Source organism: Podarcis filfolensis, assembly GCF_964270895.1.
Source record: "Podarcis filfolensis genome assembly, chromosome: 2".
In the NCBI taxonomy this organism is placed as follows: Eukaryota; Metazoa; Chordata; class Lepidosauria; order Squamata; family Lacertidae; genus Podarcis; species Podarcis filfolensis.
This window is the reverse complement of record NC_139605.1, coordinates 92,187,296-92,212,307: the sequence shown is the minus strand read 5'-3', so window position 1 is coordinate 92,212,307 and position 25,012 is coordinate 92,187,296. Positions and strand designations below refer to the sequence as shown.

At 40.2% G+C, this 25,012-nt stretch overlaps 1 protein-coding gene across 4 annotated transcripts in view; it reads right to left on the bottom strand.

The window, feature by feature from the left end:
- Nucleotides 1–25,012, bottom strand: part of CACNA1G (calcium voltage-gated channel subunit alpha1 G) — a 323,416-nt gene that overhangs the window by 74,117 nt on the left and 224,287 nt on the right. For 2 of the 4 annotated variants that reach the window (XM_083597998.1, XM_083597999.1), the window contains exons 10-17: nt 19,635–19,786; nt 18,145–18,330; nt 17,446–17,560; nt 16,641–16,796; nt 13,018–13,086; nt 8,227–8,317; nt 7,332–7,516; nt 6,693–7,139 (exon numbers count right to left, since the gene is read on the bottom strand). In XM_083597998.1, coding sequence (XP_083454124.1) covers nt 6,693–7,139; nt 7,332–7,516; nt 8,227–8,317; nt 13,018–13,086; nt 16,641–16,796; nt 17,446–17,560; nt 18,145–18,330; nt 19,635–19,786 — 1,401 coding nt within the window. The remainder of the gene's footprint in view (nt 1–6,692; nt 7,140–7,331; nt 7,517–8,226; nt 8,318–13,017; nt 13,087–16,640; nt 16,797–17,445; nt 17,561–18,144; nt 18,331–19,634; nt 19,787–25,012) is intronic. The other 2 variants (XM_083598000.1, XM_083598001.1) reach the window with 1 other exon arrangement.

The window sequence follows — 25,012 nt, the reverse complement described above, 5'->3', positions numbered from 1 at the left end:
CCTGAAGATACCTTGCAGGCTGCAAGCTGGAGGCCGTCTCTGAATTGGACATCCTGGCCTTAAAACAAGGACTAAAACAATTAATCTGACTGTGCGGAGATGTCACTCATGCTGTGTTGCTCAAGAATGGATTAATGGTATCTTACAGTACAGGCAGGCTCCTCCACTTACAGAAGCAGAGTAAAGAGATGGGTGTCTGGCGGGGCATAGATTGAGAGAAATTTATTGTAGAGATATGCACTGCTGTGCACAGTATCAGCTTAAAGACCACTCCAGCATGGCAGCAGCACTTTAAAAGTAAGTCACTGGGTGGAAAATGCAGACATAGCAGCTAAGAAAGAATAAATATAATTGTCTCTCAATCTCAGATAGTATCAAAACTGTCAAGAAACAACTCGATAGGAAAAACAGAACACAGCAAACATAAAGGCGGCAAGAAGGAATCTCTGGGGAAAGATGGACAGGCATTTTCCTTAATATACGATATACTCCTCTGTGAGAGAAGAGTAACAAATAACAGAACCTACAAGAGTGGCTAGGTTTTACCTTTTCTCAGTGGATTGGTTTTCATGTTATATAAGGACAGATTCTACAGGTAAAATATAGGGGGAGATTCCCACACGGGAAGTGATGGGAACAATAATTCTGGTTACAACTTGATCTCGGAGTTTACAAGCAACGTTCTCATGGGCACTCATTGAGCAGAATGACCAAATGCACCGAGGAGAAAATGACTGAATGAAATAATCAAGCCAAACAAAACTCTAATTTGCTCATGCTATTATGTGGGTCAGGTCACAAAGATGCAAAGCCACAGTCTGCTAGGAAAGCAAATTAAGGCACACGAGATGAAACCAATCACGTCGTTCCCAGGGGGACAATTGCAAAGATACAAGATATGTCAAATAATTTGAGCGTGTGGATATTAGTCACAATCTGGAAAATCCCTCCCTGTTTCCGATCTGAAAAGTCTAATTGTGCATTGTTGTTTATTTGTCCATCCTTCCCCTGATATGCACGCAGTTGTATGAAATGAATTTGCATGTTAACAGTGAAGTATTAAATGAATTTCCTGTCACTGGGAATTTATGACCTGCTCACATATTAGGAATGCAGGAAGCTGCCTTACACCGAGTCAGACCACTGGGTCCATACAGTTCAGCACCGTCTACCCTGACTGGCAGCTGATCTCCAGGGTTTCTGTCAGGGGGGACGGACGATGACACCCAGCCCTACCTGGAGATACCAGGGATTGAACCTTGAACCTTCTACATGCAAAACAGATACCCTACCAATGGGCTTTGGTCCTTTCCATCTAATGTCAGATATGTGGGCTGGATCAGATGATGTCTGTCCCACATGCATGGTGGGGAATGAGAAGCAGGGAGTAAACCTGCTCTACCCCTTAAGATAGCTCCAGTCCTCCTTCAAAAGCTGGATGACCAGACATGTCCCTATTTCCAACTCAGTCATAACTAAAGTTTTCCAATTATTCTCTCATTTTGATTTTCAAGTCAAAAGTTGTGCTTTCCTGAATAGAGGGGGGGAAGCAGAAATATAATGGACAGTGTAGAAATAAATTATTGTTGTTGTTGTTGTTGTTGTTGTTGTTGTTGTTGTTGTTGTTATTATTATTATTATTATTATTATTATTATTATTATTATTATTATTATTTCCTGATAAGGCTCTTAGTGTGTGAATTGTGAATGCTCACCTTTTATCAACCCGGTTCATTGCCATTAGTTCCCCTATTTGCTGCTGCTTTGGCACCACATTTTTCTACTAATTATACAGCAGCAACATTTTCCTGGATCAGTAATATAGCAATTCTAGACAATGGGGGTTCATACAGCAATGAGATGATGTCACACAGCATTTGACTAAGCCGGTCAAATTTGGTAGTATAGTGACATCACCAAGGGCATAAACTATTAAATTCAGAGGGAGGACAATGCTTTCTGAATAGCTGAGCACTTTTGAAGCAATTGTAAAAAAACACACACACACACACACACACACACACACACACACACCATTTGACACTGGCAACAATGTCCAGAAGCAGCAGCAAACTCCCCCCCCCCCACTTCAGCGCTATTCATAATTCCTTAGCTCCTTCTTAGCATTTCTTTAAAAAATAAGCAGAGGTGAGTTTCTTATATGGTCATTTGGACAGTAAAAACTAGATCGGTCAGTATAATTGAATGGAATAAGTGAAAAAAAAATCTATTCTGCATTGTCCTGAGCACTGCTAGGACTCTCATTAGTCCCAGGTAATAGGTGGAAGAATGCCTATTGTAATGAAAATCCTCAGTGACAAACTGAACTAAGGAACGAGAAAACTACCTGTCAAGCAAGGTGAGAACAGTTCAGATAACAAGGACAAATTTATTCTTGATCCTTGCCTCTCTGTTCCACAGTTAAATCTATGTTTTGTTTAGAGAACATGTGAATCTCTTCTTTACTATAGTGAATCGCTCTGCTCCCCACTCCTCTCCTCCCCTTCCCAATAGATTGATGGGCTACATCTACTATGTATCACCTGATTCCCAAATAACACGGGGGGAAAGCCTTAATTAGGCAGGGTTATTTAAAGATGTTATGTCCACAAGTCCTAGCTAGAAGGCTTCCCTCGAGACATCTAGTAACAGCTATAGCTTGGTCCAGATAATTTTGTAATCTGGATGGGTTCCAAAAGCATCTGCTATTCAAAGCATCGCTTGGTATTTATCTTGAGGCTTTGTAGTTAAATCAGAATGTGTCAGCAGCCTAGAATGCCCCTTTATATCTCCCTTTTGTCCAATTTTAATGCCAGAGATATTTTGAGTTTGTGTAATTGTTTCAAGCAAGTCAGTCAAAGGGCTTTGAGAAAAAGTCTCTGTGTGTTTTGGGGGGGGGTTATTTCACTTTCCATACCGCCTGCTCAGTAGGAGAGGGTAAACGACTGGACCAAATATTTGCTTATGCACGGTCTTCTTTTAGGGGCAAACTGAGACAAAGGAATTAAAAGAAAGGTAACAAAATAAAATTTGAAACGAGAGTGTTGAGCTGGCCTAGAAGAAGCTGGTCTACATCTAGATTTTGCTGGGCTCCCCCCCCCTCAAAAGAGTCCTTCTCCCCCATCCATAAGATTCTTTCTCTGCAGAGGCCAGAGATGGAGGCTTGCTTACAATCAGCTTGATTGCTTCTGAAGTTCACATTATGTTCAAAGAGATGGCTCAATTATGTTATTCTAATCACATCTACTTCAGAAGACACACCTGGTCGGTATGAATATAGATGTGGAAGAAAAGAACACTGCAACAAACACATTTGATAGTAAATATTATGAAGGGATTCTGTAATGTACAAATGCAAGCAGAGTCCCTGTGGATGCAGATGTGAATATATGTCTATCCAAGGACTACATTCCCTTTGATATCAACTGGTGTTTTACTTAGAATTGACAGTTGGGGCTTTAGAAAGGCGTCTCAGTGATTCCTTTAAGTAAGAGTATTGATAATCCCCTGATTGGGGGTGTCCAGTGTTCTTAATGTATACTTAAGGCCAATGCCACACAGGTTTCTGAAAAATGGGGAAAATGTATAAAAAGGAGGGAACAAGGAAAAGCTTACAGAAAAAAAAGTGGCCGCTATTGTTTAACTTTCCAAGGTTAAGAACAAGTCCCAGAGCTTTGCAAAACCAACTGTTCAAAGACTTATGAAATTGATTTTTTTAAAGCAGCAATTTTCTACAACCTTGAATGCAAGAACTTAATACCAAAACAACCACAGGTTTTAATGGGTCACAGAAGTAAAGCAGGAAGTGGGATCCCAATGAACATGTAATGTCTGCTGATGGAATGGGTCCAAGTTTCTAAGTTTACAAAGATGCAAAGAAAAACCTTCATATGGGCAAGTAACACAAGCTTTTTGTTTCACTCCAGTTGAGGTTTCCCTTGCAATGCAAATAATAGCTTCAGAGAGGTCATTTTTGTTTAGACTTAGGCAGGAAAAGAAAAAAGCTAGTTTCAGCTGCCAATGGTTCTGAAACTGCTCAAGCTTCCCCTCAGCTCCTTTTTACATACCATAAAATGTGCATGTTGAATGCATTTGCACAGTTAAAATCATGTCTAGTTTGGCCTGCAGTCACCTTAGACTTTCATTCACTTAATCACTATAGGATGGCAATGGCTCAGGGTTTTGGTAAACCATAGTTAATTGTTAAACTACAATTTCTGGCTTAGTGTTATATCAAAATTAGGGATCATGGTTTGCTATTTACTTACTGATTCCGATTAATTTGGAGCAAAACAAACCACAATCCCTGGTTTGGACTCAACACTTAGCTTAGGATCCTGGTTTCTTTCTCCTGTATGCTAGCAAGGAGGAGCAAAGCAGGCAATATTTACTATGGTTTACTGCGACATGCAGATGAGGCCCAGTGCAATTTTTACCTGAAGGTCCAGCTTCCTCCTTATTCAGTGGTGAAACCAAAGTAAACACATGGAGAAGCCGTCCTGACTGTCCCACAGCTGCCATACATTTGATGGGCTGCTACTCAAACCAAGACTTTAAGCACAGTGACACCAGCATTTTAGAATATATTTCCTATTGAAATTAAACAGGCACCTACAATTCTCACATTTTGTCCTTTAATGAAAAGGTTATTCTTCTGTCAAGCATTTTTAGAGAAATGATTTTATTCATTGTAGGTCACTTGACACTGTACTTTGTAATTTTATGATCTTATAGTGGATTTTTATTGTTTTGTTCATTTGTTTAATTTGGTACACACCATGATACATGCTAATCTCACATTTGGTATATGCAAACTGAGATCCATCCTGCAATAGCTAGACTCGTTCATAGGTTTGTTGACACCCTGTGACCGAATCATTTTTGCTTCAAATTATTGGTTCATGCATAGCAGCTCTGCTTTTTGCATGTGTTTATTCCTGTTATAATTTCACCTTGCAAGATAGTCCCCCTCACTCATTTGCTGGTCCTATGTATGGGTGGATTATCTATTTACCTCCCTACTCACATGCACACACAACAAACTCATCTATTTCCACATCCTTAAGGATGCTTACAAAAAGTTCATGTCACTATCAATTTATTAGTCTTAAAGGAGCCACAAAACTTGTTATTTTTACAGCTACGTACCAACGCATTTACTTCTCTAGAATTTGTTTCTAATAGTTGCAGATGTTCATGTCATGTTTTTCACCTGTACTGCAGAGAAGAGATGGTCCCAAGAGTCCTTGTATGCCCCTCCAGGAGCCAAGGCTATACAAGGAACGATGTCTGCAGGTTTTGATTTGATTAGTCACATTCTGCATCTTCTGGGTGCCCAGAGGCCTTGTTCCTTCCTAATGGATGCTCTGTGCAATCTCTCTAACTGCACTTGATGGAGTTGAAGGAGATGCCTGTCAGCTTGCAGTTTACTTCTTTGGAATCAGCTGTATGTATGTGTTGTTCTGTGTGCTCAGGAGCTGCATCTGAATTTACATAAGTCTGGCTGTATGCCCCTGTTCTAACTGTGGGTATTCATTGGCAAGGAGAGATACAGAGATAACTTAGCCTCATCAGTCTATCCAGCTCCAAACTGCAGCTGATTTTTCTCCTGTTTTACCCCCACCCGTTCCTTTTAACTAACGTTTTCTAAATGGCCTCCATGGCCTAGGAAAGAGCAACATTCATTAGAGTACTGCCTCTTTATAATTTGAGGCTAATAGGACAATTTCTCTCCTTCCTTAGGAATCTCTAAAGGGAATATATAGAAGCAGAAATCATCCACTTGAAACCGAGCACAGGATATAGCTCTGTCTTTGAAAAAAAGGAAAATCTCTCTCTCCCCCCCCCCTCTCTCTCTCTCTCTTGGCTAACAATGCACACTGAATAGCTGAAGATAATCCACCTGCTAATGCTGGGCTTGCCAGTCTGGGCTGGCTACCCATGAAGACCCACAGAAAATTCTGAATGACTTCTGAAAATTCTGAAGGAGTCTAAAGCAAGGGAACGGAAGGGCATGCATGGCAAAATGACAAGATTTAGCTTCCCTCCCTCCCTCCCTCTGTGATTTCATGCTTCACAATACACAGACATTGGGGTTGTGCTGGATAAAAACCACAACATGACAAACTCACACAGCAACCTGGTATGCCATAGCATTTCCCCTCACTCCACCACCTCCAATCCAGCCTCTACTTGGAGTGGAGGTGGATTTCTATAGGTCACTCCAGGGGCTTCCTACTGGGATTGAAGGTGTGTGTGTGGGGAGCCACTGCTGTCAACAGGAGCTTCCCTCCCATAAGGTAATTGCCTTATGGGGGGATTTTTAAGGGGACCACATTGGATGAAGTGTTAAATAAGCCTCCCCTCACTGCATGCTGCGGTCCCAATGAAAATTACGCCTTTCACAGATAGCGTTGTGTGCTACTCACTTAAAATAATGTGTAATCAGGGCCTCGGATCCTGTGCACATCTTACATTGGGCTGCTATGGCATCTCTTGATTAAACACTTCCAGTTCCAGTGACTGAAGGAGACATGGCCCCCAATGGATTCCTTACTTGACAAACATGGATTCCAGTGATGCTCATTAAAAAAAACACCACACCCAACAATTAAACAAAGAAAAAGCAGAACTTTCACCTCTCTTCTAAACCCTTTGAAGCAAAGGGTCTAGGCGTGCTGGCTGTCACTTACCAAGTTGCCTTCATCATCCATATCGTCACACTCAGGAAGCGGATCTTCCAAATGAAGCTGCTGTATCAGAACTCTGGAGGCTGTTTTACCATTGCAATCTTGGTGCTCTGATGCGGAGGTGTGGCTACTGTGTATGCTGCTGGTCCGGTATAGAGAAGGCACCTGAAGGGTATCTTGGAAGTCAAAAGAGCCTTTGGTTTCCAGTGACTCAATGCGGTGAGGTATAGTGCCATTAATGCTCCCAGTCCGACTGGACTGCTCTTCATCAGAGCTTTCCCCTTCCTCTGAACTCTGCTTCCCATCCCCGGACAAAAGTGACTTGCGCTCTCCACTTTGGTTGCGACGTTTCAAGCTGGGAGCCCGCCCTATGCTGTTCCAGCTTGACCTGCGGCTGTTCCAGCTACCTCCGGCACTCCAAGGACTGTGTGGGGAACTCCGGGCGCTCACCTGGGGCAAAGCAGCGAAGAACAGGTAAGAAAACCAAGCCAGGTGCTAAACAATAACCACCTGGGGCCTGCACTCAATTAGCAAGGCCTCAAGCCATCAAACATCACAGTAGGTGCTCTGGTATGTCACACCCTTGGAAACAACCGCTAAGACAAGAAACAAACAGCGTGACAAGAAAAACAACTTACGTACCGGAGATTTGAGATCATATGTATTAGGATCCATGGAGATGCTACTAGCTCTTCGGGAATCATAGCCTTGAGCCGCTTCCCCATAGATGGCACTTTTCGGCATGGGCATTGGTGTAGCGGCGGTGTGGATGATGAGCGGAGGTGTTAAGCTCTTCTTTAGCTCTGGGTGGTCACAAAGAGCCATCACTGAGAAAAACAAAGGACATTTAAGTCATACCCTAAGGGTGGAGGCACGTGAATGCATGTGTCAAGGTCTTGATGCCAACTTGGTGCCATGTGCTTCTGATCTAAAGGGGTTTCTCCTCCTCATCTCTTCCACCCTTGTATGAGTTTCACATTTTTCTGTTTGTACACTTCTTGTACTCTACTCTCTTTCATTTACCTCTGATCACTTTTCCTAAATACACATGAATTACAAGTAGCTGTGCTCTGCTTCTTCCATTCCCATTGAGAGATACCAACAAGACCAGTCTCCCTTTTCTGGTGGATAGTCTTTAACAGCACCCTTAAAGGTAAGCAGCTTGGGCAGGGGGAAGGAGCAACATAATGTGCAGTAGGCTTCTCCAACCTGATGTCATGATGAGGTTGGACTACAATACCCATTGATCCCAGATGATATACAGCAGTATCAAGTCTTCTTCCCTACACCCCCATTAAGAGATCGGCCCATTAAGCTAATGGTCTGTAAGTCATGTATGAAATTTTTAAGGCCACCAAACAGGACTTTCCTTTCTGAATTCTTTTGATTACAATCATTCAATTATGTTCTCTTTTGAATCAAAATCACATTAGTTCAAAGTGAGACTATTCTGGAGTTAGACGTTCAAGAAAAACAACACCCGCTATTCATACTAAAATGAAAAACAGTTCTCCTTGAAGGAGCAGCAGCTACTTACAGGCTGGATTTGAGAAGTTCTTAAGCCCACAGTCTTCTTCCAGACTACGGGGGAAAAGCTCCCCTTCAGAATCAGATTTAGTAGCATCACCCTAGATCAAAACAAAGTGCTTTAGCAAACAGGATGAAAAGCGATAGTTAACTCAGGATTCCCCTTCTGAATAAAAGGGTCCTTTCACCCAACAAGATATCCACTGTTCCACTGAAATTGTTACCACAATGGGACATCACCTTCCACAAAATGATGCATGCATATATTGATAGCACATCAATTCACTATGCAGTAATCCTTCAGGAAGGGCAGAGAGGCTACATTTGATTCAAAAGCAGCTAAAGACTTGAATGGGGCAGGAACAAACTGTTTAACCTCCATCAGTTGGAATCTCAGACCGAAACACAGCTACCGGTAAATGCTCTATTGGCCAAGTAAAATTAGACTCTATTCTTAACTTACTTTCCTAGCTATTCAGACGAATTCCTCATGCACCTACATTCACAGGAAGTCAAAATGCTTCTTGCTGAAATTGATTTTTTAAATAAGATGTTTGCAAATTGCATTGAGACATATACATGGAAGGCGATTCACTAATTATTATCATTATTGATAATATACAAAATAATCAAGATTTTAACCAGGAATCTGAAAATGTACCTTGGTGATTACAGTGGGTAAGGGAATATGGGTGACGATACTGGAAAATGGGAATATATAGAAGAAAGTCCAACTAAGTGGGCAGCCTCTAATCTGATTGCTGCATGCAGCTTTTTCAAAAATAGTTAACAATACAAAAATCTGCAGTCAAAACATTTTTGGGAGGACACTTTCTATTGTTTAGCTATCCTTTGGGAGGAAGGGTAGAATACAAGTTCAATAATAAAGATAGACTTTTACGAAATTTAGACTGGTACAATCTATTGATTAGTAGTGTGAATTCATTTATTTGAATGGCTTGAAGAAAATATATATATCCTATCTGGTTGCCAATGAAGAGCAGTGACATGGGGCTACATGACTGAAATAGTAAGCTCTGGATCACTTGGTTATGGACAACGGGGTTTTACCACTTGGGCAAGTCCTGTCTAACAAATTAGAAGCTTGAAGCTGACAAAAAGCTTGTCCCTATTAGAGGATGGCCTAGAGCATCTTCCAATTCCATGTTAAATAATTCACTTGCTCATTAGCCTCTGCCATTTGCTTCACTGATAGGTTTCTAAGACCAGGCATCATAAACAAAGGGCCCTCATTACCTTCCCCTTCAGTCCTCTGATCCAATTCACTGGCACATGTGGTGGTAGATGGGAGAGTGTTATAACCCAAAAATATAAGCCAGGAATAGCATATACAATAATTATTCCAGTCTGATTTCCTGAAGAAATCATAATTCCAGAGAAGAGTAGTCTCCAGGGAGTTTGATGTGGTCAGTGGAAGAAGTTGATGCAGCGATAACAGAGAAGCCAAGCAAATTTTTACTTTCCTAATTTTCTAGCTAAAGTAAGGCAACTACCACAGCAAAGTACAACAAAGTCTACATTGCTGTTCTAAAAAGCCTTGGCTCACCCTGATGACATTTGGTGCTTGGGCAAAACATGAAAAGCAGAATGGGCAGTAGTTGGGAGGATAATGCTAAATGGCTGGCTTTTGAAAACAATTTTTGCCTGATTAAAGAGTACAGGGCACATCATCAACATAAATGACCTTTATTTTCTCTAATTAAGTGCCTGTGTCTGTTTATCTATGTAGCTGAGCACATAACGTATTTTTTCTCCAATCAAGCTTTGAACTTTTTCTCAAAGATGCTTCTTCATCAAAACAGAGAGTGCATATAAACACAAAATCCTGCATCTTCACCAGGTCTGTATGTAGGGCATTAGGTCTATTTAGAAATACTCAGTCTCCCCCTATTATGGTAGGTGAGGATTGTTGAGGAATGTATTCCATTAAAAGGGACTTAAACTAATTAGTTTTTTTGTGACACAGAATCAACCTGACTTCTCCTCTTGGAAAGTTTCCCAACAGTATACTAAAGATGAACTGATTTATTTAAGACAATAATTAAAACAGGATTAGAAGCAGTAATCTATTAATCTCCACAATTAATGGATCAATTCATTAGTGGTTTAGACATGATTTAACCATGCTTTCATAGATAACAAGAGGCATAGCAATAGGGAAGGACAGGGTGATGTTTCTTACTTGATCTAATGCTTATTACTTTAAGTCAGGGCAGAGTGGTGAATCTCAAACCTTTCAGATTTTGTTGGGCTTTAATTCACATCAGCCCTAGCTAGCATGGCCAATAGTCAGCGATAATGGGAGTTTTACCTCTCCCCCCTTTTTTTCTTTACTCTGTAGCCTTTTGGTAACTTCCAGAGGGCTACAGGTTCTCCATCCCCAGTTTAAATGCAGAAGTATCACAAAGCTTCATGATCAACTGATCTCTTAACACCAAAAGAATTTGGTCCAGCATAAGGTATCATCTTTTATCTATTTTGTATCTCTTGAGATTTAAAATATGGAGTCCTAACTGAAGCTGCCCCCTGTTGAGATGATGCCCAGAATTAATAGCATTGCTGTAAAATAGCTGCATTGCTTCTTTCAATCAGCCAATGCATTAAATACGTTTCCTCAACAATAACTTATTATGCTATTTAGTGGAGATAAATGGCTCACTTAATTATCTCTAAAAGGTCAGTTGTGTTTATATGCTTCAAAATGAATATGATACAGGAGTATGATGGGCTCTGTTTAAACCTGGGAAACTCCTGAAATAACTCCATGGGGGGTTTCTTCAGTTTGGCAGTCCATTTTTCTGCAATTCCAATTTCTCACTAATGCTTCAAGCAAAAATGAGAGAAATTCCTGTTCAGATATGTGCCTTTATAAGACTTGCTGCTTCAGAAAAATAAAGTGTTTTCGATGAGGAAATGTGCCAAAGCACGATATGACATTGCATAAAATATCACATTGCAAGCAACTATATTAGCACAAATGTCCAGAGCCAAACTACTATGTATGTGGAAAAGTATGAATAAAAGAGAGGTTAATTAATTAACTACTTGGTGGTTTTTAGAGTGAAGCTGGATTAAGATCCTCAGACTGAAATTTGTTATATCTTTTCATGATTTAGTTTGAGTTCCTAAAAATATAAATAAAGAACAGGGGGGGAGATACTTTTATCCTCCAGCCCTGCAGCACCAAACCCCATGTTTTCTTTGAAATAAAGCACCCCTGCCAAATAATATACCAGCACCTTTGTCAGTACACTAAGCACTAAGTTTAGCTGCAGAGAAGCATCACCCACCAGGGCTCCAATAGATATTACCTGTTTTTGCACTCCCAGTTTGCCTTTCTGGATGAAAAAGGCATCGTATGAGTGAATGCAGAGTTTAAATCTTTTTTTTTCTAGAAGCACAAGTACTTTGAGATGGCCTACAGGGTATTAGAGATATACAATATGTAGGGAAAGCAGTATCTGGCTATAACACAAGAGGCTTTTCATCTAAATAAAAGCTGCTGCTTCCAATGCTGAATGGAAATGGAGAAAAAATGGGAAACGATAGACACATGGCAGGAATAGGCTATGGAAAGGGAAGCACAATTTATGAAGTGCTTGATTTCATGGAAATAAATGCAGCCTTGTAGACTTTCAGTATGTCAACATTTGACATAGCTTTTGTGTCATCATTCTGGGTTGTTGTTTTTTTAATATAAAGAAAACACTGTTAGCATACAGAACATTGTTAGGATTTAGGTCCATCAGCACATCATAACTCTATGAAAGAGTAGGAGTATTAAAACTTGTTCTGACCTTTCCTACATACCCTAGACTGGGGGATTTTGCTCAGAGATTATTGCCCAAGTTATCTGCAGTTTTGTTTTTTGTTTTAAAGACACCAGCATTTATTGCAGCTGCCTCGATTTTAGCACTAACTTTTCCAGAACAGAGTTGTCTCACACATGAGCATCCACAAAACGTTCTTGATTTTAGGTCTCTTCTGTCTTTGAGGGGTTTCTTTAATCTCTCTCTCTCTCTTTTAACAAGAACTGGGTGTGGTATGCAAAGCAGTTAACAGCCTGTTTGTAAACCCTGTGCAAGGTCAAGAATATGCTGAAAACAATATGGGTCACGTTATCTTAGAATTCACTTTAATCCAATGGGCAGTCTCTCAGTGACTTGAATGGTCTCTGGGCCTAAGCTAGTACAGCCCTGCCATTGGTAATAAGTAGATAAAACAATTTTATATTGAGAAAGTAGATATAACAATTTGTATCTCTCCATGAACATGAAACCAATCTACATGCCTAAGGGCAAGTGCATTAGCGTAGTAAATGCAAGCAAATCCCAGTGATCCCGACGGAAATCAAAACCTGGATCCATGGAGTCACAGGCAGCATGTTGCTCAAGCATATCTAGGGCTTGGAGAGCACTGGCCAAGGCATGAAACTGAACTTCCATATGCAAATATTATTTTAAATGGCATCTATCTTTTAGGGAGAAACCAGAAACTTGTGAAGAAAAATCTCACTAGGGAGGAAGGAAGGAATCCAGAACAGGTTCTCAATTATTAAGGGGTTAATTATTAAGAGGGTTAATTCCCTCAAAGAAGGAAGAGACTTTAAATCAAGGCTAACTTGACAACAACAACAAGTCCAAAACCAAACAGCTACCATGATGAGAACAGTGGCAATGATGTGATTGTTCACCACAGAGGGAGAGAATGAGAGAAAAAGAGAGAGAGAGAGACAACTATCAGACGAAGTTTGGGGTGTTCATGCCAAGGTCTTACATACCACTGACGAGTCGACAGGCAGCTGAATACAGCTTAACTGCCTACTCGCTGCTTCCCGTTTGGTGATTTCCTGAAGTAAAAATGAGGAAGGAGGGTGAGGAAAGGGGCAGGGAAGGAAGGGAAGGCGGGTTTACAGGTTTTACAAATTTCAACATCAAAATTGAGAGAGTGGATCAAAGGGGGAACGATATCGGTATAAAAAGGATGGAAACAAAAAGGGAAAAGTGAGAGAAAAGGGAAGGCACCCATTGGGGTCAATTTCGTATCAAGGAGAAGCAGTGGAACAGGTCAGACTACACCTGAGTCGTCTGATGCCTTCATATTTGCTCTGTACAAAGGATAGTTCAAGCTGTTGAACATCCTTCATGGGGGGGGGGGGGAGGAATCAACCTTACCTTCAAATTAAGTGTTCCAAAGAATTCTTCTTTCATTTATTGCTTGTTTGTATATAGCACAGTATTAACAGTAATGCATTTTTATATCTGTTTCATAAGATCAAGTGTGTTTCTCAAGCAGAAGCCCCCACCTCCACTTCCCAATGCCACATAGTAAACCACCTTTAAGGTTTTGATATAGAAAGGGATATGTGTCTGCTGTTCAAGGGGGATAAAATATGTTGGACATAATCAGTCTGACTTTGTTGTACAAAACGGCAATGTTTTCATGCAAGTTTCAATTTGTTAGCTAAGGATTTAATTTTCTCTTGCCTGCCATATTTGGTGACAGTACGGTTAATTTCCAGGGTAATGATGTCAGTAAATTAGAACCAATTGAAAGGATGACTGGTCAAAAATTTGGACCTAAGCAGAATAGTAAAATATACATATATCAGCTGCTTTTTAAAGGACAATTTTGTGATAGAAGTGTGTTTTAAGTATAAGGCATGGCCAACCCATTCCAAAAGCGCTACCAAGAGATGATTGTAAAATAGCTCATAATTTCCTTCCTCCTTTCTCAGGCTCTGTTCCCACACATAGTTTAGGCACGGTATGACTACTATTATGAATCTTAATTATTTACACACAGCTACCATTCCCTTGCTCATAGGTTGTTTTGTGGTAGGGTACAAATTTGAAGAATAACTGACACAAAAGAGGGATATGAGATGAGCCAGCCACTAAGGATTGCCTGAGACAAGCGCAGAAACTGTAGGTAACATGAAAAGATTACCAATGGAATAATATGCTTCATAGATAATATTATCATGAAGTCCCTCAGGAGAGAAGCTTTATCTCCGACAGAAAGCTCTCTCACCAGAAGCCAATGTCTCCCCCCCCCGATATATCCCCTAGGGTACAGACCTGACAGCTCAGCCAGTAATTTTTGCATTACCAGCTCTGTAAAACAGAGTCGCACTCCTCTTATTGCACAACTTACAACTGCTTCAAATTCAGACACAAAATTCAGACTGAGCATAAATAAATAAATAAGCCACTTGCATGCTGCAGGGAACGTGTTATGTGTGCATCTTGCATGAGGCACCAGCTAGGCTTATGTTTTAAAGTTGTGTGTGTGTGTGTGTGTGTGTGTGTTTTAGAGCAGCCCCATTCTTTTGTATGTTTGCCTGCTGCTTAGCAACAAAAGGGTCCTGCACAGTCAGGCACTAAAATTAACAAAGTGTTTCCAGAGTTGAAGAAAGGCACTTGAGGATCACAAAGATAAAACCAACCGCAACATCGAGAGAAGTTTCCAGAGAGAAATCTCAAATAAGTGGGTGGGTTGGGGCACTTAAAGGAGCAAAAAGTATTTGAGCTTTTTTTTTTTAAAAAAAAAAGGTTCACGTGACAAGACAGCAGTAAACCTTGCTACTTTATTTGCTACTTTATTTGAAAGAGGGTTACTTGTACGCAAAGCACGTTGTAAGGAAGGAAAAGAACGATTGAAACTTGAAGGCTGTTTGATTTGTTTTTAAATAGAACAAAAATTAAGAAAGAAGGAAACATCCTAAATCTGTGTAAGAATTCATAGAGTTTTGCTGACTCACTTCAGGGGACATCCTGACCACAAAGAAATAGCAAATCTGTTTGTGTTCTGTACATGTCCTTTCATGGGCGTAGCCAGTATTTTTGGTGGTGGTGGGGAAGAGAACCTCAGATTTGTTTTTATTTTGACTGATTTATGTCCTTTAGACCTAAGGGTACCATCTGGGCTTTTTCCCCAGCTGCAATTCACCGGAACTCAGTTTTGGCACCTCTCAGGTGGGTGCCATTGCCATTAGAAGAGAACAAAGGAGGAGTTCATGGTGATTTCTGGCATCTCTTTTTCTAGAAAATAGTACTGGGCACCATATTAATTTCAGGCCATTCATACCAAACCAACAGCAAACGTTCATAGCAAACCAGTAACTAGCGGCAAGAGACATTCTAGGCAGGTAGACTTGCTAGGACCAACACACTCAAGAGTAAAGAATCCTGTAACCATTTGGGCAAGAGCCAGGAGGTGGTTGTGCATTTACTGCCTGAAGTGTGATATATCTCCCACTCCTTGAGAAAGAAAGGATTGGCGCAATGACCCCTTCCTAGGTTATCGAAGATGGAAAAAAATACTATTACATGGAGACATGGGCATGATACCAAGCAGAAACGACATAAATGAAATAAAAGCACTTGGGAAAGATATGATTAAAAACAAATAAACAGCCACTCCAGCTGCATTGCCCTAAGAGGCTCCCATAAATCTTCTCCTTAAACTGCACTTGAAAGAAATAAATAAAAAGCATAGCAGCGTTTCTAAATGGGTTTTTATAGTGTGAATGAATATGATGGCAAAAAAGGTGACAGACCTCAATGGTTGTTATTCTCCTGTCACACCTATATTATCAACAACACTTTAATTTAGAACCCATGCTACCACTAGACGCTGCTGAACAAAGCCCAAAATCAAAAGGCATGCTTGGGAAGTCATGCAGAATAATGTTGCCTTTAGACCTTCACTATGACAGTTTACTGCTCTGAGACTAGATTTTTGTCCACCAGCCCCAGCTGCAGGGAGAACTGCTTGGGGGCTAGTTTTAAGAGGACTCAGCTACGTTATAAAGCAGCCTGCCAGTAAGACATGGAGGCCAAACTCTGTTCAAAGATTTGCTTTCCAGCTGCCTGCAGATGGTGGCAGAGAGGAAGTTTAGTTAGCAAAAGATCCAGCTTCTAGCAAATCGGTCCATAGAGATGGGGGCGGGGGGGGGGGGAATTGGAACTGAAAAAATATATGCCAAAGTGTTGCACTTAAGGAGGAAGAAAGACATTCACTAAGGAACAACAGCAAGAAAGGCAGCAACATCACTCCTCTTCCAACTTTGTCCATGCTTTTATGGGGTTGCTTTTAATTTGGCTCCTAAATGCAACAAAGCCTGGTTCAAAGGCACTGGCATTGCATTCATTCCATCCAGTACTTATTGCATAAATTCTGCATCTATAATAATGCTGGCTATTTTCAGTTTAGCCTTTGATAGAAGCTAAAGCGTTTGGTTTATATTGTACTGAAGTATTTGTTAAGGAAGGCAATGTTAGTGCTACATGTTTCCTTTTGTTCTGTTTGCCAGATCTACTCATAAGATAATGGGGGTTCTAAATCCTCCGTACTACCTAATAGCAAGCATGAAGATAAATAAGTTATTCAAGGCGTTACCTCTGTTTGAAAACCTTCCACCAAGATGGCAACCAACAAGTTAAAGAGAACGTAGTTTCCGAATGTCATGAGGGCAATGAAGTAGAGGGCAGCCCAGGAAGAGGTAGAAGCCATGCCGTTGTACAGGACTTTATTCCAGTCTTCCTGAGTCAGTATCTAGATTGGGGGGCGGGGGAAGGGGAGGGCACGTTAAGGGAGATAGAAGCACAGATCATTTGCACTCTCTTAAAGTTAGTTTGTCCTGCTCAGTTGAGGTGAACAAGCATATTTTGTTCTTTGAATAAATTATTTCAATTCTTTGCCATTTTAAAGCTTGTCATTCACATCAGCATTTCAGACAACAAAAACATAAATTCTGCAAAGACACTGGTTTCTAAAAACTGCATCTGGAAAACCAAAACTTAAGTAGGTTCTGTATTTTATGAGCAGGCATTCCCCACTCCTACTCCCAAAATGCTTATAGATCTCTCCAGGGCTTTTTCCCCAGCTGGAACTCAGTGGGTGCCATTGCCATTTTAGCCTCTCAGGTGGGCACCATTGACATTATAAGAGAATGAGGGAGGCGTTCATGGTGAGTTCCGGCACCTCTTTTTCAAGAAAAAAATAGCACGTGCTCTCTCTCAGTATTCAGTATGACATTTTGGAGAATCTCAAGCTGTTATCTCTTCAAGGGATAGGTGCTTGCTTATTCTTTCTGTAAACCAATTTGAATTATTTTTTTTAAACCTCTTTGAGATTTGATTACCATCAACCAATATATAAACACTGTGAAATAAATAACTGTTAGCCATAATGGTTGCATTACCTGGAAAACAGTAACGATGGCCCAGAGCAAGGAATCAAAGTTCTTCCTGTCGGGAAGAGTGTCTCCATCTCTCTCTGAAGCAAATTTACAGCCAAAGAGATGCATCCCAAGAATACTGAATGAAAGGGGGAAATGAGTATATTAAAGAAGAAGAACAAGATGGTATTGGAAGAGAGACTCTTCCATCTTAGCAAATAATGTTTGGAGTGAAGTTTCTTACTCCTGCACCCCACTACTCATGGAAGGACAAAGAAAAGAAAGAAAAGGGAATTCAGCTTTTAGTAAGCTACTTTCGCTGAGCTCTGACACCATGCCCTGTGGTGACTAGCAGTTGAAGGCTCATATATGATAAGGCTTCATTTGTTGGAACGAAAAAGTTTGAAAACTCTCACATTATGAAGACTGTTGGACTCTTGAGGGTTCACAAACTAAAAACCAAAGTGTTGCTCAGCCTGGGGAGTTTCAGGGTTAAAGCCATCAGAAGTAGAAGCATACTACACCACTCAGGTGAGGGAAAGACCATTTTCACTACCATTTTCAAAATATGCAGAGTTGTAGCACTGTACATTAAATCACTTTCCATCTTAGCAACTTGTACTGTTTTGCCATGGCACATAAATTAATATTGGCTGATTCCACCTCAAAGCACAGACACGACAGGCTTCGAAAGGGAATGCAGGGGCTCATTTAAGTACCTACCTGAAGATAAATATGAAAAGCATCAGCAACATGCAGAATGTGGCGACATTGTCCATTGTTTTCATGAGCACCACCAGCTGGCGCTGGAGAGCAGGCATGAAACGGACCAGTTTCAGGACTCTCATAAGGCGAAAGGTCCGTAGAACAGACAAGCCTCCACCCTGCTGTCCCACTATCTCCCAGACACTAAGAAGATAAAAGAATAATGTTAAATGGGATCCTGTGAGGAAGAAGTACATCCATGCATAGAGTACATATAGCAAAAGTGGGGAAGGCCTATAGTCCAAACTAGCTAGTAGAGCTCAGTGGTGTGAAACAGGGATGCTCACAGGATGCTGCATACTACATGAGACAACAACTTCAGATAATACAGACCTGCAAATGTCTGCTACAGAAATATGGAGGCCCAGGGGTAAATGGAGAAACATACATTTTCCCGGTGTTTTTATTTAAAGGCTTAGTATTAACACCCACTGAAAATGTTGTTATAAACTGGGAAGGGGGAGGGGACCTCATATTTTCCTATTGCAAAGTTATCTGTGAAATTTAATTACATCACAAGAATTGTGCTGTTCTGAGCTTTCTCTCTGGAAAAATCAATTTCTTTTCTTTCTGTAGTATATTCTTCTGTATGTATACTGCTTCCAGATGCAAACAATCTCATTTTGTTTAATATAACGTTGATACATGTTTTGAGACTGGGTACATATGCAATTATGATTTGGGGAAAAAAGATTTCATAAATACACCAAATGCTCCTGTTTGGTGTGTTAACAGCTAAGTTATATACCCATCACTTTTCATTTTCTTAAACTGTTAATGTTTAAGGTGGACAAAGTTACTGAGTACTGCATATATTTCAGCTTCCCCCCCCAAGACCTTAGGATTTCTGAAAATTTTAAATTTCTAGCCAGAACTTGCATTTGAATTAAAAAGAATTATGCCAGCATACACTCCTAACATATTTTGCATGTGCCTGAAAACTGAACAAGCAGCCAGATAGGTATAAGCCCACTTTGAGGATACTTTACTTAATGGATGAGTGGTAAATGTTGAACGATCTCTTCAACTGGAAAGTTCTGCAGATAGAAATATCTTTTTTTGGTCATGCACTTTTAAAAGATAATATGTGCTAAATGAAACAGGTACATTCTTGGCTGCCATTCCCAGTGTGTGGCTGCCACAAGGAAGGAAAATAGCATTTAAGTAGCTGCTGTTCAGTGGTTCCCCTATGCAGGAAATTCCCCTGAAGAAGTTATCAAAATGGTGCTGTTGCACATAATCACGAGAGACGGGAGACAGCGCTGGTTTTTAGGAAGTTTTCACAGCAGTTCTGGAGCACATATTCTAACAGAGAGAGCAAAAGAACCGAGACCCCCATAAACATTTCAGACGTTCCTTACTATTTTCCTGCAGCTTTATTTTAAACAGCCCAGTTGGGAGAAATCACTTTACCTGCTCACATAAAATGACAACTCCAGGCCAGTTACCTGATCACTACGATGATCCCATCAAATATATTGTATGGATTTTTGATGTAGCCAAAAGGGCCGTACACGAGCAGTTTCAGAAGCATTTCTAGGGCAAAGAGACTAGTGAAGACAATATTGCTGATTTCCAGTGCATTGGTGAGTTCTTCAGGCTGGAGAAATGAAGAAAAAGGAGAAACAAAAAAATATATGTCAAGATGAACAAAATTTGTGCTCTGATAGGCCAGGAGGTTCCAAGAGATGCGAGTAAATGTCAACTCAGTAATTACTGTATTCGTACAAGTCAGCAAGACAATGCTGGTGAATCTCTGGCCTATAAGTTATTTGTTGGCTCCTACAGTGCTTTTTTGTAACTTCCGAAACTGACCCTAGCACACTATGAACAGCAGCTATGAGGGGGAATTTGGTATTTGATATCACCCCCGGCTCCCTATCTTCTGGTGACAAGACGAGCAATAAATTAGCAAGAGATTTTAAATTAGTCTTTATGGCATTATATGTTTCATAGGTAATTAGTACACATTAAATACTGCAAGATAGTTATTAAAAGACGTTGAGATGTGTATCATAATCTCACAAATAAAGTAGCACAGGGAGCTCAAGGGCACATTATCCTCGATCCTTATATACACTCACTAATTAAGGAACTTTGGAAAATTAACTGCAACATGAAATCAATATTTTAAATAATGAGGAGTGATCTTCAGAACCCTTCTTGTTTTTGAGCATGCAGTTTGAGACTTGGTCTCAAATTCTTAAGCATATACGGTATATACGCCGCTTCAGTTAAATTGGTTCCATGGAAATATGCACTATTAAAGTATCAAAACCGAGATACCTATACCGTAATTTTGAAAACCCAGCAGACAAAAACAGAACAATCAGCAACATTTCAAAATGCCTAAAAGGTTTAAAAACAATAACACACACATAGGAGACAAAAGGGTTCTACTTGGTATCTAAAAGAAAATAAAGTTGGCAACAGGCAAGCCGCTCTGAGGAGCAAATTTCATAGGTGAGGCACTATGGCTGAAAAGGCCACCTCTCTGGTTATCGCCTGCTTAAACTCTTAACAAGGAGGAAACAAACAGTAGAGGAATATAAGAACAGAAGAAGAGTCCAATTGGATCAGACCAAAGGCCTATCTGGTCCAGTATCCTGCTTCCCACAATGGTCAAACAGGAGCCCACCGTAAGGTCACGAGGGCCATGGCACTGCCTCACATTTGCTCCCCAGTCTAATCCTCCATGCATTTACTTAATCCTCTTTTAAAGCCCTACCCTTAAAAAAAAAAGCCACCTAAGGGCTGATGCAGACCATGCATTTAAAGCACATGACCACCTTCAAAGAATTCTGGGAACTGTAGTTAAGAGTGATGGGAAAATGTAGCCCTGTGAGGAGGAAACTACATGCATAATTGTATATGCTTCTATTTTGTTCCTGATCCCCTTAACTTGCCAGTTTTTCTAAATTAAAAAAAACCAAAAATAAATGTTGGAACCTTTCCTTGTAACAGTTGCTCCAGCTCTCTAAGCATCTATGCTGCCATTTTCGGCACTTTTCCTGGTTCTACAATATCCTTTTGAAACACAGCAACCAAAACAGTAAGTACACAAAGTATAGCCATGCCATAGATTTTTTAAATAAATACTTCATGATATTGGCTGTTTTATTTTTAATCCCTTTTTCTAATAATCCCTAACATGGATGTTGCTGCCTCCTCCCCCCTTTTTTTTACAGCTGCCACACATAGGTCAACTTTTTCATAATGTTATTCACCACGTCCCAAGATCTCTTTCCCGATCAGTCAAACCAGCTCAGACCCAATCAGTTAATATTTTATGCCCAAATGTTCATCACTTTTCATTTAACTTAATGCGCCGGGCAGCACTGGACATGCTACGCCCCTGACAGAAACAACTGTCTTGGGCACTTGCTGTGTCCCCCCACCCAGCCACTCACTATGCACATTCTCAGCTTTGTTCCCTAGTCTTTGGGAAAACTATAGTCATGAGCATGTTCTCATCCTCTCACCAATGTTACATGTGCACCTTTTACAGTTAAGATGGCTCAAGAAAACACCACTGCCAAAAATCAACCTTTTTTTTGTTTGCATGATGTTCCTGCAAGAAATGCAAGCTATAATTTAGAAACAGACCCTTAACCAACTCTCTGTGCAATTCCCTGGTTTTTGTTGTTGTTGTTGATGTTTTTATTAAAGGACTTCTCATGAGTCGCAAAAGTACATTCAGCGCCTCTGTTTTCAAATCGTACTCTTTTCTTCACTGAGAGTGGGGAGGAAGAAGCAAGGTGGGCCTAATTAATACGCAGGTTTACTTTTTCGCACGTGTCTTTAAAACATGTAAGATATTAAACACATTTTTCATCTAAAGCAAATAAACCTTGATACACACATATCCACTCAATGCATACTACACACACACACACACACACACACACACAGACACACAAACTCATGTGGCAGGAAAGCTGCCCTATAAAGCAGTTTCAAATTGCCTTATTAAAACATGTGCTTTGAATGGAAAGAATATCTTATTTACAATCTCAATGGCACTGAGGGAGTTGGCATATAGTTATTTTCATCCTGGAGGCCATATTATTTGAGAAGCAAATACTGAAGGCTCTCACAGTAGAAATACTAATCTTCTCTTTAATCTAGTATCCCACACTAATTTTTCATGCAGTTTTCTTCTTGAAATGTCACCCAGTGCAGCACTTGCAGCTCTGTATTTCCTACCAGAAAATGATATATTAGAACTGTCTGAGCTTAATTCACAGTCGGTGAAAGAAAAAGACCCCTTCATTACTGTCAGTTGAAACAAACTAAGAATTTATGGTTAAATTGATTCTAATAATGATATGGCTTCCATATCCATATCTGACTGTAATTCTATTTTGCTCCAGTTGAAAAAAACAAAGTACTCAAACTGCCCCAGTAGTAAGTAGTTACCTACTACTTACTGTAGTAAGTAACTACAGTACCTTTAATAGCAGGGCATGTTTTGCAGAAATGTATTTTGTAGAAGGATAGAGTTATCTAACCAGAGCAGAAATGCTGTTAACAGAATATTTTTTTAAAAGACAGTCTTTTCTAACTAGTCATATTATGAAGACTTTCAGGAGTTCCCCTCTTTTTCCTTAGCAAAATGGCTTGTAAAATGTTGCTTTTTCTTTACTATTCAGTCTTCACTGCAATACATGTTCAGTACAATATATGCAGAGTAAAGATCACAACAGTAAACTGCTCCATTAAGAGGCTACAAAGAGGGCGTATAACTAACAAGAAAATTAAAAACAAGTTTTTTCAAGCAGAAACAATGCAGCTTCAAAGACAGGATCAAAACAAAGCACAGTTTTGGTATGGCAAACCAGAAGGGTGAATATACTACAGATAGTATGCAGCTATGATGCTTGAAAATCAATTCTGCATCAGAATCACAGCTGGACTTCTACGATCATAGCAGGGAGGCAGCTGGTGCTCGCTAGACCTGATGAGGCTGCTAGGGTCACATCAGATGGTCATACCCGCCAACATTTCCCCGATGAAAATAGGCACATCCCAAGGAAAGCTGGACATTCCGGGATAAAATCAGAAACTGGAATGGCTTCTGTAAATCTGGGAAGGTCTCTGGGAAATTGGGACACTTGGAGGGTCTGTGAGGTCACAGGTACATGGCAAAGTTGTGGTCCCCTCCCATCCTTCTCCCTTGCAAACATAATGTAGACCCTTAAGCACTGCAATTTCACAAATAGCACATAACTAAACAAACGTGTGTTTCACTTTGGTTCAGAAGGTGTCCCTGCTGTCACAGTTCCTTCTCTGGGATGGGAGAAATGTTGTGTGGCCTCCACCGCACTCTAAGGAAGAACCTTACATTGCGACTTAGGTTCTTTGCAGAGTTTGGCTCTGTGGACAGGCCCCAAAGAACGCATGGAATTGTATTGGTTTGCTGCTGTACTGTCAAATTTTGATTCAAGTCAAACATTGGTAAACTGTTAAACTATAAAATTTTAAATTTGCCCATTCACAAATTTTGCCAGGGGTGGCAAAGTGACAGCAGCACAGGTGCTCTTCAGAGCCACCTTGTCCACCTACCTCACTTTGAGGAAGGATCCTGCAAAGTGCTCTGTTGATGCAGCAAAGGCACTCCTAAAGTGGCAGGGCATGTTGAATTTTCCAACTTTCCAACTCCAAAAATGAGGGATGCTAAAAAGTTTTAACATAACCTGAGAATCCAATATATGTTTGGGTTAATTTAATACAATTTAATGTTGCTTGGTAAATAAGTACATAAAAATATTGATGCTTTAACATTTTTGTGGAATTTCTAATAATTTTAAACTTGTCTGATTATTTTTTTGTGAGGGAAAATGTGTGCAAAATTACATAAAAATCATCAAAAATGATAGGACATCAGATCGGCTTGCCAGATTTGGAAGTGGCAGGAAGACAAGAAAATAAGGCTTGCTGAATATAAGCAGAGAAGTAAGCAGGATGCTTGATTATAATCAAATGAAATAAATCTTCTGTGATGATGAAAATGAAGAGCAAATAGCTGATGCCCAAAATGGAAATTAACGAATTGACTTTAGGAAAACAAAGTACGCCTTCTACTTCTAATAAAAAAGCAGAATACAGCACATTAAAAATACATAATGTTGCTATGTAGAACCTCAAATATGTTCACCTGCATACCACAGCTGCCATCACCACTGCTGCCTTTATAGATCCCTATCTGAAGAAATTTGCAAAATTAAGCTTCACCCCCTAAAATAATATGCCCTACATGACAGGCCAGGGTATGGGTGTGGGTGTATCTGAATTGCCCCTCCTGAAGTGCCACCTCAGACAAATGACTCACTTCGGCTCATATAAGGGCTATATTTGGCGAGGAAACAAAAACCACTAAACCCAAGGATGTCCTTCCAACTCTATGTTCTCCTTTCAGTCACTTGATACCTAGGATTCCTGTGGAGTTTTCTCTTACCCCAAAGCAGATAAAGTCTTCTCAAAAGTCTTGCTCCCTTATAATGATGTAGAGCCTCAAAAAATGGAAACTTTCCCTCAATCTGAAAGTAAAATTAAGGTCACTTCTAGCTGTCAGGGTATGCATTCAGAACATGGTGAAAGAAAAGTAACCTCATCCTCAAAAATAATCTATGGTAATTTGAACTTTACAAGCAGATGTCTAACCTCAATTACTCCATGCACAGCTTTGTCCATCTCAAATAAATGTTATATGACAGTGTTCAACAACTTTGTCTCTGTGTAAATCAGCAAAAGACCTGGCCTTGCTACTGGAGCTTGTACTGATTTCATTTAAGCTGATTTATACTGCTCTAAGAAAGTGATTTTC